The 17,797-nt window shown below is 50.8% G+C and overlaps 1 protein-coding gene across 1 annotated transcript; it reads right to left on the bottom strand.

Annotated features, from left to right (window-relative positions):
• Window positions 1-392: 392 nt before the first annotated feature.
• On the bottom strand, window positions 393-17,228 carry LOC129555636 (annexin A8). Its single transcript, XM_055425276.2, has 12 exons — window positions 17,074-17,228; window positions 11,960-12,050; window positions 10,762-10,856; window positions 9,330-9,443; window positions 7,805-7,895; window positions 6,956-7,035; window positions 6,446-6,505; window positions 5,830-5,923; window positions 5,487-5,582; window positions 3,771-3,829; window positions 2,527-2,649; window positions 393-1,311 (listed from the first exon to the last, which is right to left on the bottom strand). The coding sequence occupies exons 1-12, from the start codon at window positions 17,092-17,094 to the stop codon at window positions 1,252-1,254; spliced, it is 984 nt and encodes a 327-aa protein (XP_055281251.1). The 5' UTR covers window positions 17,095-17,228; the 3' UTR covers window positions 393-1,251.
• Between the last annotated feature and the right edge of the window lie 569 nt (window positions 17,229-17,797).

The raw sequence follows: 17,797 nt of genomic DNA on the forward strand, positions 1-17,797 counted from the left end.
CCTACCAGGGCGGCATGACCCTGGACCTGACATGGACACATATAATTTTATTGTCTATCCCTGAAAAAAAAACCAACTAACCAATCAACAAACAAACCCAGTTCCTTGGGATTGTACTCTAAAAGGGAGTTTGCAAGCTAGAGCCTGTTCAGAGGACTTGGCTGCAAACTGGGCCTTAGGAGGGATAGTTGAAGGGATCAGGGACATTTGGCTTTGACAGAAGAAATCTTGGCAGAATATGTGGGCTGTATTCAGAGATCAGAAACGGTGTTAATGGAAAAAGATAAGTGTTGTGGCCCTAGATGGCATAATCAGGAGAGTAGGCTCAATGGGGTAGAATTTGGCTAATTATAGTGGTCCTACTTTGGTCACTGCTAAAAATCCAAAGACACTTATATTCCATTGTAAAAATCTTTACTATTCTGAAAAGCTCAACACAGGCATCTCAGTTTCTCCTGTAATCAGTTGCCATTGCCACTGGTTAGCATTAGAGATTCTCCATGCTCTGTCATGAAAGGAAAGAGGACCTAATTTTGTCAAGAAGTTAGAGAAGCCCAAGCCTCTTAGAACACAGTGTCCTTGTCAGGACATTAGTTTTCAGTTTTCTCTGTTGGTAGGATGATGAGAGAATTTCTCTTCTACCTATAGCCTAGTATTTGTAGATGAAGCTGGTGAATGAATGTTAGACCAGCTGGCCTGGGTATATGTGTGCCTTTCTCAGTTGCCCATGAGTATGTGCTCTGAAACAAACAGGTTCTCAGCGCCTTCTCTGGTTGTCTGAAAGAGAAGCATATCAGCTGAGACACTTATTAAAATTCCATATTCTCTGGTCCTTCTCTGCAGATCTAGATTAGTAGATGGGGGTGGGGCTGAGTCTTTATGTAAGTTGTGCTTAGGGGGCTCTGACCAGGAAGGTTTGGGAAGCGCTTGTGTAGGGAGAAAGAAATGATTATGAGCTCTTGCACACTCCTTCACATCACGGTATTTGTTAGACCAGGCGCAGTATGTTCTAAGGTTGGCAATGTGCTCACAGCTGGAATTGACTTGGAAGGACAGTAGAGGTAGGAGTCCCAGGCTGGTCCTTCTTTCTGGATCAGAGAAACCGGGTGGAAAGTGCTAGAAGCTGGGAGAGAGAAGACTGAAAGGTGTGCTGTGGCTTCCCCCACCCCCACCCCCATCCATGGCCAAGGTTAAGCAAGCAGGACCCAGTGACTCTGCCTTCTTAGCCTTTGCTCTTGTTCTTCTGAGGCTTCAGAGGTCACTGCCCACCAGGTTCAGCAGGGCATTCTTGTAGTCACCGCTTGTGTCTTCCTGAGGACAGGAGGGACATGAGATTTAGAAGGGAGTTTGGTTAGAAGGACATTGACCTGGCTTGGAGTCACCTCCATCAGGAGCTCTTATTACTAGGAGCTGTGCTTGGGGGGAGTCCTGGCACATGCTTGTACTGGTTCCTATGCCACTGCCCCCACACTGTCACCTGTCTTTCCTTGTTTTCCATTTCATGCTGTTCCTACTGCCACCATACACCCCCCACCCCTCACCCTGACCACCTATTGCTGCATTCTGAAACTTCTGAAAGGGAAAATGTCTTTTTAACATGTGTTTAATATGTGTTTCTTGAAAAGTATAGTGAACAATAGGCATTTGTAGAATAACTAGAGACTTGACTAGTAGCCAGCGAAGACTTAGGGATATATTTCTCATGACTTGACTTTCATTAATGAAACTGTCAAGGCCTCAATTGACATTAACAGCCAGAAGACCTATTTCTCTTGAAGTTACAGCAGTGTGATAATTGCTCTGCATTTTCTCAACTCTAGAACGTTCACTAATGGGAATCATGTTAGGCAACCCACTGAAGCTCATATGATTTATCTCCTTTAAATGTTGCTGCCAGGATTACTTAAATGTGTATTTGAATGTTACTCCTCAATTCCTACTAAACTATATACTCTCATTGACTCTTCAGATATGGTTCCTTTTGCAAGTATTTGGTATGTCATTTTCAAAGGGGTAACCATAACGCAACGGAGAAGGCAATGGCACCCCACTCCAGTACTCTGCCTGGAAAATCCCATGGAAGGAGGAGCCTGGTAGGCTGCAGTCCATGGGGTCATGAAGAGTCGGACACGACTGAGGGCCTTCACTTTCACGCATTGGAAAAGGAAATGGCAACCCACTCCAGTGTTCTGGCCTGGAGAATCCCAGGGATGGGGGAGCCTGGTGGGCTTCCGTCTATGGGGTCGCACAGAGTCAGACACGACTGAAGCAACTTAGCAGCAGCAGCAGCAGCAACCATAACGCAAAGGCAAAGCTAACCAACTTTCTGGGTGAACAGGGACTTTCACTAGTCATACCGACCTCCTTGCTGATCCCTGTACCTACCACACAGCAATGAACGCAAGAGTGTGATACTCCCTGGGAAGGGATGGACACATGTGACTGATGGCATTGGTCACAGCATTCAGGTTTCCCAGAAAGGTCTCTGTTTCAAACTGTTGTTAGAATTGGGAGCTCATGACTCACCATGATCATGGTGCTGAGGGTCTTGCCATACATCTTCTTGAACTGATTCTTGATAAGATTTAAGTCAATCTCACTCCTGGAAACGATGTTTCTTATCAGGGTCCCATCGAGAGTCCCTGCTCCCTGGATAAAACACAGCAATCAACCATCACTTCTTGCCTTCCTGGTCTATTTCTGTGACAATGACAAATCTATGTTGGGTCCAGGGGGCTTTTGTAGGGGATGGGGAAATAGGAAAAACAGTGAAGCGCTAGAAGGATGTACTAAAGGATCACTTGATCTCTCCTTGCTCACTGCTCATATTGTTTCTTAGTAGCCAGATGCTCCAGGCTGCAGTGTGTGTTTGATTTGATTCTGGACACAAAATTCTCTTTGCTCCAGGAATAAGACCTCTTCCTAGGGCAGCGACATCATGAGCTCTGCTTAACTGGACAATTCACATACAGGACCCTCCCTCTCACTTTCATCCTTGAATACTCTTATGTCAGAAGGAGCCACACGGCCACAGGGATCTCACACCCTTTTTCATTTCCCTGGCCAGATGTAGCCAAAGGGCTTGGGGTTCTTGCTTCAGGTGATGTTAACAACCATCAGTCAGAAAAGGTGGGCACTTACCTTAACCTTCAGGAATTATTTTGACTATCAATTTTCCAATGTGGTTCCAGATACCACAACCTGCGCCTAATATGAGCCTTCGAACAGCTGTCTGATTGACCAGTGCAGCTTTTTGGACAATAGGCAAACCCAGATCGGCACTCTGGCACACACAGGAAAGTTGAATGTGTCCATTCAAAGGGTGCCTTGACCTCCTGGCAATCCTGTGCTTTCTCAAGGAAGCCACTTGGACAATAATAAATAACTAAAATAAATTAAAAGGACAATTGCACTGACTTGGGTTCAGATCAAGGCTTTGCATGTATCAGCTCTGTGACCTTGACCACAGTTTCATCATCTCCGGGGGGGCAAATGGGAGGGCAGATTGCACCATGAAGTGTCAAAGGACTGTGGTAAAATTTCAGTGCCATGAACACCTGGGAGCGTACCTGCTCAAGTCCAGCCTTCAGAAGATGTGGCTTCCTTTCCTTAGCCTTGATTTGCCCACTGAGAACTAAACCAGCCACAAGAGGCTGGGATAAGAGGAGACCCAAGTGTGGAAGAATTGGGTGGTGGCTCTGAGCTCCTTAGCTTTGCAACCGGTGCCATGTAGGACTGAGGGTCAGGCACACAGAAAACAGAACAGTTACCTTCATGGCGTAGTGAAGGCGCTCTGCAAAGTAGCTGTGGAGGTTCCGGGTGCACTTCACTGGCAGACAGGAAAGTTCTGTTAGCAACCAGGCTGCAGGCAGCATTGTATACATATTTATTTATGTCTTGCTTTGGGTCCTAAGGGTTGTGCAAATCTTGGCCTATTTATTGGTGCTCTGCTTAGTCCTGAAAGGCTTTGTGTCAGGAGAGGTGGGGCCGGGAAGGAAGCCCAGGGCATTGGGCACAGGTGCAAAGGCCCAGAGCAGGCAGACAAAAGGGTAGGATGTGAAATGCACTGGGGCCCACAGGGTTGGTCTGGCCCATCAGACCACAGCTCTACCAAGGGAGTCCCTGGGCTTTTACATTCCAGACACAGCTTCACTAAGAGTCCATCCACACAACTCCAAGGAGGAGCCACCATTATGGTGACCACTGGCCTCTGAGTGTCACTTGTCAGAGAACCCCTGCAGATTGAATTCCCCAGTGACAGATGGGGCTTGACTCCAGAGCACCTGGCCCCACACTCTCTTTCATGGATGCTGCTTTAGGGACTGAGTGTCTGGGTGGGGAGGTTGGGGTTTTGACCCAAGGCAGCAGAAAGAAGAGGGCCCTGAGGGAGATAGACATGAGTTTGAACCCTGCCTGATGACACTGCGTGTTAGTGACTTGCTCTCCCTGCCTTGCACTGTTCTCACATGTAAAGACAGTGATGTGAGTCTTCAAGGAGTAATTAACAGTAGGTGCCCAGAAGGGCCCTGCACAGTCTTGCTTTTCCTTGTCTGTAGATTTTATTTAGGAGTTGTTTAAAGGCAGGGGCTGCCTGTGGAAGCTGAGACTGGAGTGGGGTCATGTATACATGCTCTGGCATAGATTAGATTTATCACAGCAATCAAAGGTAGCTAGGGAGTGTCAGATGTCCCAATCAACTTTGAGGGACCAGGACATACTGTGAAGCTCCCAGGCTACTTGGCAACCAACGGGGACAACTTGGTGTGGAGGTGACCTTGGCTGTATTATGGGAGAGAGGAGGGAAGTCCCTCTGCTCTGGGCCTCAGATCTTCATTCTGCAATGACTCTTCTGCCTGTCACTTTGGCCTAGGATGCGCTCTGGAACGGGTCCTCCTACATGAATCTGACCTCATGCTTGGGGGAAGGTTCTCAGTGTTCCCCTAGCATCAGACAGCCCATCACTCAGTATGGACTCCAACTACACATCATCATTTCTTCAGTCAGCAACTGAGGCAGGGAACAGACCCCTGGCTGAGGTCCTGCTAGTTGGCTTTTTCAGACCTTCATAATCAAAGCCAGAATGTTCTCTGTATGGCTGCTGTGGGTGAGCATAGCCCTTGGGTCTTGCACAATCCTGCAAATGTGTGCATACACATACATTCATATACTCAGACACCTTCACACACATACTTATACATAACGACATACACAGTGCTGGGAACTACATGGACAGCACAGGGAACGATCTCGGGCAGAACAGAGCACATTGAAGACTCTGGGTCTTCCCTAGTAGCTCCAGTGTCCTGGGTGGATGGTATATGCTGAGAGTGGGGGCTGATATGGAGGTTTACCTTGATTGATGGTGAGCACAGGGACCCAGTACTTGCTATTGAGCTCTGGGCCCTTCGCCCTTTGATGCTGCCCCTCCACTGAGCCCCAGGGCTGGGAGACACATGTGTACCTGAGCATGGAGCTCCATCTCTTACCTACTGTAAGCATGGCCTCCTCCAGTGACCCATGGGTCTCACTCTTGATGCTGTCCTCAATGCTCTTGTTGGCAATTTTCTCATATTCCTCAAACACTGTGGAGATAGCCTTCTCTTAGCTGACATGTGCATCTCAGCCTGACATCCCCCAACATCTTACGTCAGAGACTATACATCAATTCACCACCCTGACTTCCACTTGGTTGCTGGGAGAAGGATCCCGGGATCCTTAGCTCTCTCCCCAACTCCATGTCTTGACATGGTCACACACGGAGTATTCAGTATGAAGGGAGAGGCACCCATCCCTCAGGGCCCTGACATTGCCTCCCTGCCTCCCCCGTACCTCTCATCAGGTGTGTGGCGCTGCGTGTGCACAGGATAGTGATGAACTTCATCTCATCTGTCCCACAAATCTTCTCACCCGCTGCGTACAGATCCTGGCATTGGGACACCCATGACAACCAGGGAAGGTGAGCAAGGGGCTGAAGGACCACCCTCGGTCCACCCTGCCAGGTCGGCATTCTCCTCTGCTTGATCATCTTTTTGACGGGGAGCCTGCTATTCTTATGGTTAAATTCTCTTCTTCGGGCTGCTCTAGGAACGGCCCCTGGGCTTCACCCTGCCTCTAGGCAGTTATAAACGCTCTGCCAGCAAGCAGATCTATAGAGACCTGAAAGCACACATCTGGGCCTCAGAGGCCCAGCATCCCCAGATTCGTAGGCTGTTCCTGCCACGGCAGAGTTTCAGTGGATCCCACTCAAATCAGCTTCCTTCCACCCCTACACCCTCACTTCCATCTGCAGACATCAGAGGATAAAGGCCTGCAGAGAGCTGAGTTGGGTCTCAGCCTAGCATCATCAGAGAACCCCCTCCTCCCCCATTGCCCTGCCTGAAGTCTAGATGGCAGAGGGTGGGGCCAGGTGGCCAGGAAGGCAGAAGCTGCTGAGGGGTAGCCTCACCTGTGCATCTTGCAGGGCCAGTCCTGGGTCCACATAACCACTCAAGTCATCTCTGCTGCCCTAGGAACAGGAGAGGTGACTCTGTAAGGTAGGCTGGCTGAGCAGAGCAGCCTGGGCAAAGGGGACAGCTGGGCAGGCAGGTGGACAGTTATCCTCTCTGGGCCCTGGCCCTCTCATCTGTAAAATGAGAGTTGTAAGAAATGCCCCAAGGGGGATGGGAAATTCATTGAGCAAAAGTAAGCACTATGGCTGGCATGGGGCCTGGTGGTCAGGACCTGCCCAATAATGTGCCCTCTTCTCCTGCTTCCTGGAGAGGTGCAGGGGTTCTGCAGTGAGGACCTTCCAACCATGCTGGGATGAACCCAGCGAGCCCAGGCCCCAGTGGTTGTACCACGCCCTTGCCCCCACCTCACCCAACCCCAGCAGCTCTGCCCAAGGGCCACTCTCTGGGAGTGGGGAGTGGTTTGGATCCCCCAGACAAGGGGTTCCCAGGATCCAGGGCTGTGATACCTGCAGGAGGCACACCAGAATCCTCTCCAGGTAGCCGCTGGTGTCTGCTTTGATGTCTTCTTCCAGGTTGGACCCATAGTCTGCAGGGGATCAGGACCATGAAACTTAGACCTGCTCTTTTCCTCTCAGCCCTGTTTCCCATATTTCTCCTGACTAAAGCCTGCTAGGAAGGATGAGTCTTTGGTACAGACAGTGTCTGCACTGTGCAAATGTCTGAGTGGCAGAGGCTCCCCACTGGTTGTCGTTCAGAGCAAGGAAGCGACATGGGTTGCTGGCCAGGCTCAAAATACAGAGATGGGCCAGTCCAGAGAGCCTGATCAAGGTCCATTTCATCATGTGGCTCATCAAAGCCAGATCCTTCAGATAGACTCCTCACCAGGCAGACCTTGAGCGAGGAGCGGCTTTGCCTTGCATACCATGGCCTCCATAATAGCTAGCTTGGGCTCCACAACCCCCATGGCTGAAATGGGGCCCTGCATGGTCCCGGGGGTCAGCCTATGCGCAGCCAGGAAGCTACCAGCCCCACCACCCACTGCTGAAAAATTTTGTGGCCCGCAGCACTGCCATACTCTCAAGGGGCAGAGTTTAGTGTCTACATGCCCTTCCCTCCAGCAAGCAACCTGTGAGTTTAGGGAGCTTAGCTAAGCCCGACCATATCTGACCTCACTATCAGGCATAGGATTTGGAACACAGTGGTTGCTCAGCACCCATGTGTGGAAAAGCCCAGAAAGAGTCCTTTCCAATGTGGCCCAGCGCACTTCTTGTCTCTTATTCCTTGCTACGCTGCCAAAGCTCATGGCCATTCCTTTTAACTCAGGGCCCAACCTTCTCTTCTTGACAGGCCCTTACCTTCCTCATATGCCTTCATTATCTCCCGCAGCTGGTTCTTGGTCCGAGAAGCCAGAATTTCGATGATGACACCCTCTTTGGTTCCTATGCCCTGTGGATAAAAATCTCTGCATACTGGAGAGGACCATTTGCACCCTCCTGCTGTGTCCACACCCTTTTTTGTCAAGAGGCACAAGGAAGAGCCTTAGGAAGAACTAGTCATCGCTCTGCTGGGAGGCCTCCGCTGGAGGATGTTACTGGAGGAAACCACCTGCGTTTGTCTCCAGAGGTGGTTGCTATGGGCAAGTGATGTGATGGGAAAACTGTGTCTCAGCTTGCCCTTCCATAGCCGGGTGGTCCCAAACAGGTTGCTCGACCTCCCTGAGCCTAAGGATCCTCATCAGGACACAGGGATAATCAATCACCCCCACCCGGGGGTGGAGGTAATAGATGTGAAATGCCCAGCAGGTCCGTGTGCACAGTGACCTTTCCATGGAGATGATTATTGTTCCTTGGTCCTGACTCCTGAATCATCTTCAGATGCAAAAGGAGCGATGGGAAGTAAAGGGAAAATTGGAGAACTAGGCACGAGACAGCAGAGGCTCGTTCCTAATTCCTGCACACCTGGTCTAGTGGTGTCCTGAGAAGGACTGATTTTGGCTTTATCAAGACCAGGTGATGCAGGAGGTCAGTCTGTTTGGTGGCAGTCTGAGTGATAGGAACAGATTTAAGGGACAAAGTAGGTGATCAAATAGTTAATCCCACTAGGGGATGGTCAATAGAGAAAAAAGTATGGGAGACCCTGAAGTTAATGATCACTCAGGAAAACAGGTTTGCTTAACCTCAAAACCAAGCAGCCTTGCTTAGCAACAAAACTATGCAACAGAAACATGAGACATTCCCCCAAACAATAAAACAATGGTGGAATGAGACCCACATTCTGCCCAGTGAGCTCAGTAGGTTAATGATTCCTAGGACAGGCTCTTCTGCCTGCACTAAAAACAAAAATTAAGGAAAAGGAGACCTTATAGTGAAAGCTGAGATGATTTACCATGTTTTAGTATATGTTACAGCCTTTTTGCTCATTTCCACTGTTTCATGACAGTCCCAGTTTGACTATTTAGGGACAAGAAAATCCCCTACCCATCGTGGAGGAGGAAATGATGATTGAAGTTTGACGTCCTGTCAAGAATGAGAAAGAAGGTGGTCTTCTCCCCCTCTCCACTTTTCCTTTGATTATAAAACTGTAGCCCACTTAGCCTCACAAGCTTTCTATTCTAATAAATCACTTATCTGTCACTTTGTCTCTCACTAAATTCGTTATGCTCTTAGACAGAAGAACCTATGCTCTACTAAGTCCTAAAATGCGTTCCACGGTCTCATGAGCAGCAAGCTGCCAGCTTGCTGAGCTCATGCCCAACAGTGGCTCAAGGAGAGCTTGAAGCTCCTTGTGCCAAGTTTCTCTGGGGAAGGAGTGCTGGGCAGCATCCCCCATTCAGTCCTTGTAAGTGATCCTGCCTGTCCCCCACCCCACTCGTTTGGTTACCTTCATGGCATCATATAGCTCCTTGGCTTCGTATCTGTACGGAGGGTACATGAGGGCTATGATGAGCCTCTCGAACTTGCCACTCAGCTCCGACTTCAAGGTCTCGATGAGATCCTAAGGCAGGAAGAGGGAACAGTGATATTCTGTGTGCTGCACCCACTGGAGTGCTCGCAAGGATGGTGGTGGGGCCCAGGGTCTCTGGCTAGATTCCCAAGCAGGCTCTGCCACGTGCTAGTGCTGGCTGGGCTTTCTCGGACCGACAACTCGCTCTCTGAGTATCATTATCCTTTGCTGTGGAATAGACACCATGGTGTACCTGCTTCGTACCATTGCTTATGGGATTGGCAGAGAGATGTCAAGCCCTTTTTTAGTGCAGTGTTGGACACACCATAATCCCGAAATACAAGTTTGTCATTACTCGCCATCGAGTTTCTGTCATTTAGCCCATAGACACTCAATGGAAATGAATTAAGGAATCAATTTTATGCATGTCTCCTTCTAAGGTTTTGCAAGAAACCACAAGGCCACACACAGCTGATCTTCTCACAGCTAAAGGACCAAGGGCCTTTTCAGATCTAGATTTCAAACCCAACCTTGTTTCTTACAGGCTCTGGAGAGTTGGACAACATTCTCTACCTCTCAGAACATCAGTTTTCTTTAATATCAAATTCAGAGAATAATGCATAGTTGTGAAGATTAGGGGAGAGAAATTATTTTTTAGAAGAGCATATTGGTGCATATGCAGTGTTTGGGTTTTGCCACTCGTCTTTCTGAGTTAAATGTTCACATTATCGATGTGTGCTGATGGAGGTTTCCAGCTACCACGACTCTGCATGCATTTATTACTCTCTTTAGCTGGCACACCAATGTCTGGTTCTGTCCTGGGGGCAGTGGGAGGAGGGACAAAGCTAGACTGTGTGCTCCATGCTCTTGGATTTCCCCCATGGCAAGAGGGAAAGGGTACGTGAATGGCAGCTCTAATGTGAGGAGACAAATCCGTTGCACGGCACAGGGCTGAGTCTGCCCTGCATCCCTGGCTTGTGGGAAAGAAAAGGGCCTTCCAGGCTCAGGAAATTGGACAAGCAAAGTGTAGAGGCAGGGAAACAGCTCAGGGGTGGGACCCTGGAGCAAATGTAAGGGAGCAAGTGAGAGAGATGTTGGGAAACATGGGGTGGGGGGCAGAAGGCTGGCCCAAGCCAGGGCTGTGGGGAACCACCTGTAAGTTTTCTAGGTAAAATACAGGATGATGAGTTAAACCTGATTTTCAGAGATAAAATGCACCATATTTTTAGAGGATGTCCCAAATGCCCGTGTCACCGGTGGGCTGGGCTCTAGATCAGCTGGAACTTGTCCAGCATGGTGCCACCTCCCAGGTTGTCTCTGGCAGCAGCAGTCTCCACAGCCCACCTGAGCACACGTGCCCCGCCTTTACCTTGCCAAACTGAGCCTTGAAGGACTTGGCGATCTGCTGCCGCTGTGCGTTGCTTCTCTTCGTGAGCACGTCGATGATGGCCTGCTCGTTGGTCCCTGCAGGGGGCATGGCATGAGCACTCCCATTTCCCCCAGGGGCTGCTGAGGGCTGGGGAGGAGGGATGGCAGCTGCATGGTGGCCAAGCAGTGGGGATGCACCACCTGGAAAGCTCCCAAACCTGATGATTTTCATGGTTTAGACAAGACAGACAGAAAATCTACCTGTCCACCCCTGGCCCACACAATGTGGGTGCAGCCCAGGCTCAGCCTCACAGTGATGGACTCTGAGGCTCCTCTGGTCATCTGATCTGCTCTGGACATCGCCCAGGGCCTTTGGAGCTCACTTCCCATCCTGACCTCCCTTGTGCTGGTGATTGTGGGGGGTGGTGGAGACAGAGGATCCAGAAAACCTGATCTGATTCCTGGCCTAGCGACTGGGCGGACAGGAAACTTCACCTCTCCAAGCCACTGAATTTTTCTTTGGGAAATGGAGATAATAATAAAGATTTCACAGGAAGCAGAGGACAGAAAATTCCTTCTCAGTTTGTCTGGGAATGGCAGTTTTTGTTAATGCCCCAGTTCACCAGTTGGAGCCAGTTGGGAGGGTAAATCCCGCCTAGGGTGACAACATGAGGGCTGTCTGGGCCGGGTTATCTTAATCCCAGCAGGCCTCCGGCCAGCCATCAGGAAAGCAGACACTGGAGACAGGGTGGAGCCGGCCCTGTGGCCAGCCTAAGCTGGGTGGGGGGAAATGCTGCAGAGTCTGCATGGCTGGAGCCCCCTGAGACTAGGTCAGCCCCCCACAATTCCCACTATTGTCCCATCTGATATTCACAGTGACACACAGGGCCCAGAGTTCTTGGGGCTATTTTATGAGTGCGAAAGCTCAGGCTGAGTGAGACGAGGTCCCTGCACATGGACGTGCAGGAACACATGGCAGATGGCCTCCTGCTTCCCACCCCGTTACTCATAACCACCCTCCCACCTCCAGTCTTCAGGCCTGTGTAGACCTGTGCTGGGGAGGGTGGGCCCTGTGTGATTCTCTGGGTGCCAGTAGATGATTGGGAGACCCTGACTCCCAAGGGTGCGAGCAGAGGGGTCTTGAGTAGAATGGGCAGAGCCCCAGAGAGTCACTGAGTTCCCGTATCAGGGCCACTCACCAATCCCCTTCATGGCTTTGTAGAGGGTCTCTGCGTCAGGATCTGGGTTGAAGTGGGGGCTGCCCTTCACTGAGACGCCCTCTTGTTCAACCTGCAAGAGAATCCAGGCCTGCTCAGAGTGGGAGGGGGGGAAAGCAGTGCACCTTGCAGCTGTCTCAGTGGGGTGGGCACCAGCTCAGCCCCTGCCGACCAATGGAGGCTGAGCCTCCATCCATCCTGGTCCTGCCTGTCCTGCTGGGGTGAGTGGAGGCTGCAACTTCTGGATATGCTAGTTTTCAGCAGATTGTGCTGAGGAAGGGGCACCATTGTCCACTTGGCATCAAGTTGCCATACGGTCCCCTCATGTCAGGGCTGCAGAGGCCCCATGTGCCTGTTAGCGCCTTGGTCAAGGGGAGGCCTGGAAGGAGGTCCTTCAGGCTGGAAGGAGGGGCCTTCTGAGGAGGAGTGGGTCAGTGTCACCCTAAGAGATGAAATCCCAGCTCTCAGCCCTAGTGCCAGCCCTGGGGAGTTGGGGCTTCTAGGCTCAGACAGTGTAGGGAAAGACCTCATAGGGAGGTGGCACTGTGGCCACTTCCAGAGCCACTGTGTTGATTGTGGAACAGCAAGAAGAGGGTCTAGAGACTGGACTCCAGCTTTCAGCTCTTCCATGGCCAGTTACTCCTTGGGAACCATGCCTCCAAACCCTTCTATACACCCCAGTCCTGTGCCATGTTTCCTTTCTAGCTCTGGGTCCTTAGATCCTCAGTTAGACATTTTTTTCCTCTTACTTGAACTTTCTGGGTTTTTGTCATGATCAATGAACTTTAAGGAAAAAAAAAATGACAAAAAATTTGGGAGGATAGAGTTAGGGTAGGGGACTTGGCCTGAAAAAGAATCATCAGGGACTTGAGGGGGCTGATGCTGAAGAGGGAGCATCTTTTAGAGTCCAGAGACAGTTTTCCTGGGGTGACAGGGCACAACCATGGAAACTCTTAGGAGATCTGTGAGGCCGAATGACCCAGGGGTTGGTCACTCCAAGGCATTAGCTGTGTAGGGAAAGGTACCCCCAGAGACTGTGGCCTGACTGTGAGGGACTGCTGGTTTCCCTGGGGGCTCTGTGGGACTGCCTTGTCTCCTCTGCAGAAACGCTCCTTGTTTGCAGAAAGGTTCCTTGTTTTAACAGGCTGGCGCCAGCCAGAGCCACAAAACCGCTCCCATCCCTGCCCCTGTGCGGGGGTGTGGGCTCTGAATCAGGCTGTGTCTCCCTTAGGCAGGGCCATCTGAGGCAGGCAGCAGGCCCAGCCACCCCCAGGTCCCTCTAGCACCACTGGCAGGAAACAGGAAGGGACAACCCTGCTCAAAGCTACAAGGACAATGATCAAGTAAGGAAAGGCTCCATGGAGCTGAACATGCTGCCTGGAAAGTGTGCAGATGAGGCTGGGAAGCCAGGAACAGTTTGATCTCAATCTGCCCTCTTCTTGAGAAGTGGGCGCTTATAAGAAAGTAGAGGGCCAGGGTACCCAGTTGAGCATCCTGACAGCTCAGGGCCTTTCCAAGTCCTCAGGCTCTTGAGGGGCAGAGAGCTAGCTTTAGAAAAAACAGCATGATGTTCTGAAAGTTGTGAAATAAACCAGATAACCAAAGTCCCTAGACTCTTGATTTCCAAGTCTCTAATCCAAGTCTTGCCTGAGGGCTCCTGAGACTTGTGTTCTGCAGAATTTCTCAGGTGCAAATGAATGATCCCTCTTAAGTGTGTGTTTTGGGAGATGGGCAATAAAGGAGTGGAGGGAGATTGGAGATGGGGACTGAGTTTGAAGGAGACTCAGAGACCCTTCAAATGGAAGGGAATTTAGTCCCACTGCGTTTGGTCTCCCACTCGCCTGTTCAACTCCTCCACCTATCCACCCCTCATTCACTCATCCACTCATCCACTCTTCCTCTTATCCAGCCACCAGTCCACTCATTCATTCACTACCCAGATGCCCCACTACCACATCATCCCACTCATCCATCCATCCATCCAGTTACCACATCCATCCATCCTTCCTCCCTTCCTTTTTCCTCCCTTTTCCCCTCCTGTTTTTCCTTCCTTCCTTCCTGGCTCTAGCTAGTTCCCGAGAATGCAGAGCAGCTTCCCATCCATGGTATGTCTGTAAATATATTTCTTTGGAGTAAAAGGTAAGAAGTCTTTCTATATCCTTTGTTTGAATTTCAAATATCTAGTGACAGATTTTCCTACTTTATTTCTTTCACACCAAGTTTCATAGAAGAAATTATTAGAAGTAATTCCTTGTGGCAATTTGATCCAGAGAGCCTGTGTGGTCCCAGATGTTGCCCAGCTGGGCACATGCATAGATTACAACCCTTGTTTGTGGAATCACAGCATCTGTTACTACTGCTAAAGATTTGAGCAGGTCCTATGTGCCAGGCTTTGTGTTTCAGAGGCTTTAGGTACTTTAGATGCAATGCTCTTCTTGACATCTCTGCCAGTTGCATTTGGTAGTTATGAATGCCCCATTTTACAGACTGGGTTTGGAGAACCTGGCAAGGCTATACGCCAGTAAATGGTGATGCTGGACTTAACCCACAGCCTGACTCAGAAGCTCAGCTGTCTGCCACCCCCCTGCTGTCAATGACTCAACCTTTTCCAGACATTGAGGTTCCCAGAACTCTTCCCTGAAGGAAACCTTGCCCACAGGAATGCAGGTTGTTTGTGAGTGTTGGGTCATCTTAGATCTCTGTGCTGAGCCCTGGGGGCCACCCAGGAGGAGCTTTCCTCCTGCCTCTTGCCCCAGGCTGGCACTCAGGGGCTGTGCAGCAGTGACACACCAGGCTGCGTATACTAGTCACCAGGGAGTGAGGTCTGAGGTTGGGCTCCAGAGGCAGGGTTTGTAAATAGCTTTCAGGGGCTTGTGATTTCACTGCAGTGAGAAGCCTCAGTTTCACTTTCCACACAAAGGTTTTACAGGTGAAAAAGACAACTTCCTAGGAATCAGACCCCTGGATGTGAGCATGGGGTGTTGGAGCTCCAGATAGTCTATTTAAGACCACCTCATCCCCCACCATGTTGAAGGAAAGGTCTGCCTAGGTGCTTCCTGGGTCTTGTGCAGAGCGGGCCAGTCCACACAGGAACATTTTCGCTGAAAAGACGACTCAGTCTGGCTATGACTCTCCGTCTGTTGTGTGTCTGTGAAGGTCTCTGGTGAACGGCCGCACCCTTGCCTTCTCCAGTTACAAGGCTGCTGGGGAGAACTTGACACAAAACTTCACTTCCGTAAGAGGGGCTCAGGCAGCTTCCCTGGAGCTGGTCTTTCCCATCCCTCGGGTCCAGGCCTGGTCTCGTTAGAGGCTCAGGGGTCGCCTGTCCCTCACCCAGAGCTCAGCCAGTCTCACCCGGGGTCCACCAGTGATCTTGACACCCTTGGCTTGTGGGTTGCCGAGCCCCACAGAGTTGGAGCTCTGGCATCATACTGCTCAGAGTCTAACCCAGACTCCAGTATTTCCTAGTGTGGCAACCTTGGACACCGTCTTGCCCTCCTTTTGCCTCTGTTTCCTTATCTGTTAAAAAGGATATGGGCATTTCTATGGCAGAGATGTCTTGAGGCCCAAGTGAGAGATTGACACAAGAGTGTCCAGGGCACAGTACGTACTCAGGAAGTGTCACTGTCATTTCTGCCAGGTTGGCCAGGTCCCGACAAGAAGGCTTGTGCCTGCCTGACTGGGTGGGCCGCAAGGATGGGCCTTTACCCTGCCCCTGATTGGGGAGCAAGGTCCAGATCAGGCCACCCTGGGCAACAGCTGACTTTGGAAAGTGCCCAGCACTAGGTTCTCCCTGACACATCTGCCTCCTCAAAGGCTTGTTTCCCATCAGCCAAGATGAACCTGGAGGCCACCCTGGCCCTCGAGCTGTCCTGGCTGCCTCGCCGGGGCCAGCCAGTCATCCCACCTTGCCCCTGGCCTCCTCTCTGTCCTTCCTATTCGGCCTAGCATGTCTGAATCTGACAGCTCCTGGGAAGTGACACTTGTGACAAAGAGATTTCCTGAATTGGGGTAAGCCCAGGTTGCCCACTGAGACTCACAGAGAGCCTGGGGGCGGGGAGAGAGAGACCCCAGTTCACACTAGACCCCCGCTTGCTAGCTGTGGGATTGAGCAAGTCACTAGATGTCGCTGAGCCTCAATTTCCTCCTCTGTCAAGTGGAAAACACAGCCTTTCTACCCCAGGGCTGCCTGGGGATGAATTGAAGGAAGGTGTGCAGAGCACATTCCCCCACCCCCTCATTGAGTGGGGGATGTCACCCCCTCCTCATCTTCCTTACCTCCTTAGCTGAGACAGCCTTGGAATCAAACCCAGAAGAAACACTCCTGAGAATCTGTGCATTCATCTGGACACAGGAGACTTAGGGGCAAAATGTGTCATCCCTCCTAACTCAGCCATCTGTCACTGTAAATTTCACTCACAGATTTCAACTGTACAAAACCTCTGTGGGCCAGGCTGTAATCCCATCCCCTGAGGGGTGGACATTGATGAGTCCTCCAACATCAGTTTATTCAATCAGGATACTCTCTAGCTCAAGTTCCTTCAATGGCTCCCCACTGCTCTTAACGTAGAGCCCAAGCTCCTTTGCCTGCCATGGGTGGCTCTGTAGGACCCAGCCCTGTCCTGCTTCTCTAGGTACATCTCCCCTGATCCGCTACCCTCCCATGCAGGACCATCAGGCCTATTTCTCTTTAAAACCAAGCTTCCCACTCTTCTGAGCCTTGGCACATACTGTTAACATTTACCTGGTTCTCTGTAAACTTGTACATACACCACACACACAGACACACAAACACGCATATCACTTAACCATGATTCCCCCTTGTTTCCAGCAGCCTGATCCCTCCATTTGGGTTCTCTCAGCCCTACAGCTTCCCCAGGTGCATTTTGAGGTTCCTTTATCTGTCCGTCTCCCCTGTTTCCATTGTTTCCAGCCATGAGCATCCATGGGGCTGGGGCAGTATCTCCTTGTCTTCCTCCCCAGTGGGCAGCCCAGTCCAATGCCTGGCCCGGCAGGCAGCAGATGTTGCCTGAGCTGACTTCTCTCTAGACCAACAGTGTGTGGGAACCCTCCCTCTTTGCCTGCTCTGCACTTACCCAAGCTTTCCACCAGGCCATGTCGTCCACCTCGCTGGCACCTTTCCCCAGGGAGACGAAGATACACTGGTTAGCCCTCCCTCCACTCAGAGACTGCACACTCACCCCGCTGCACTCAGAAGAGCAGGCAGCTTGGGGTGGGGTGTGGCAGCACCAGCAGGCAGGCCCCAGGCCCCACCCAGTACCACCCCTACTCTGACCCCACCCCCTGGGCTAGGCCTAGCTATGGGTTCCTCTTGTGGCTTTCAGGCCCCACCTAGCACCAGTCCAGACCTGCCCTTGGAAATCCATTACTTGCTGCCAAATGTTTGAGCTGTGGCTGTTACACAGACTGGAAATTCTGAGTTCCAACCTTTGAAAGCCACACTTAGTAAATACGGCTGTTTATTCACTCTTTGCTAGACCTGATTTGTATAAAAAAGGGGCTTATTTATTGCAAGGCATCTCCACAATAAACAATGCAATGGGGAGCTCTGCAAAAGACATAAAGTAATAGCATCCTCCTTTTTAAGAGAGTGCACTCTGTCCCTTTTAAGCTTTGCCACAACCCTAAGAAGCAGCTAGGTGTTCCATGTAGTATAGTAAAAAATGGAAACTCCCAAGTTAAGAGAATTTGCGTGAGTCACACTTCTTGAGGGGAGAAGCCACAGGATCCACCAGGCCCCTTTGACTTGCCTGCTCTGCCCTCGGCCCTGGAGTATGAACTGGCTGCCAAGGGAGGGAG

The sequence above is a fragment of the Moschus berezovskii genome, chromosome 12 (genome assembly GCF_049115385.1).
Source record: "Moschus berezovskii isolate FMDL1 chromosome 12, NW_MosBer_1.0, whole genome shotgun sequence".
Lineage (NCBI taxonomy): Eukaryota > Metazoa > Chordata > Mammalia > Artiodactyla > Moschidae > Moschus > Moschus berezovskii.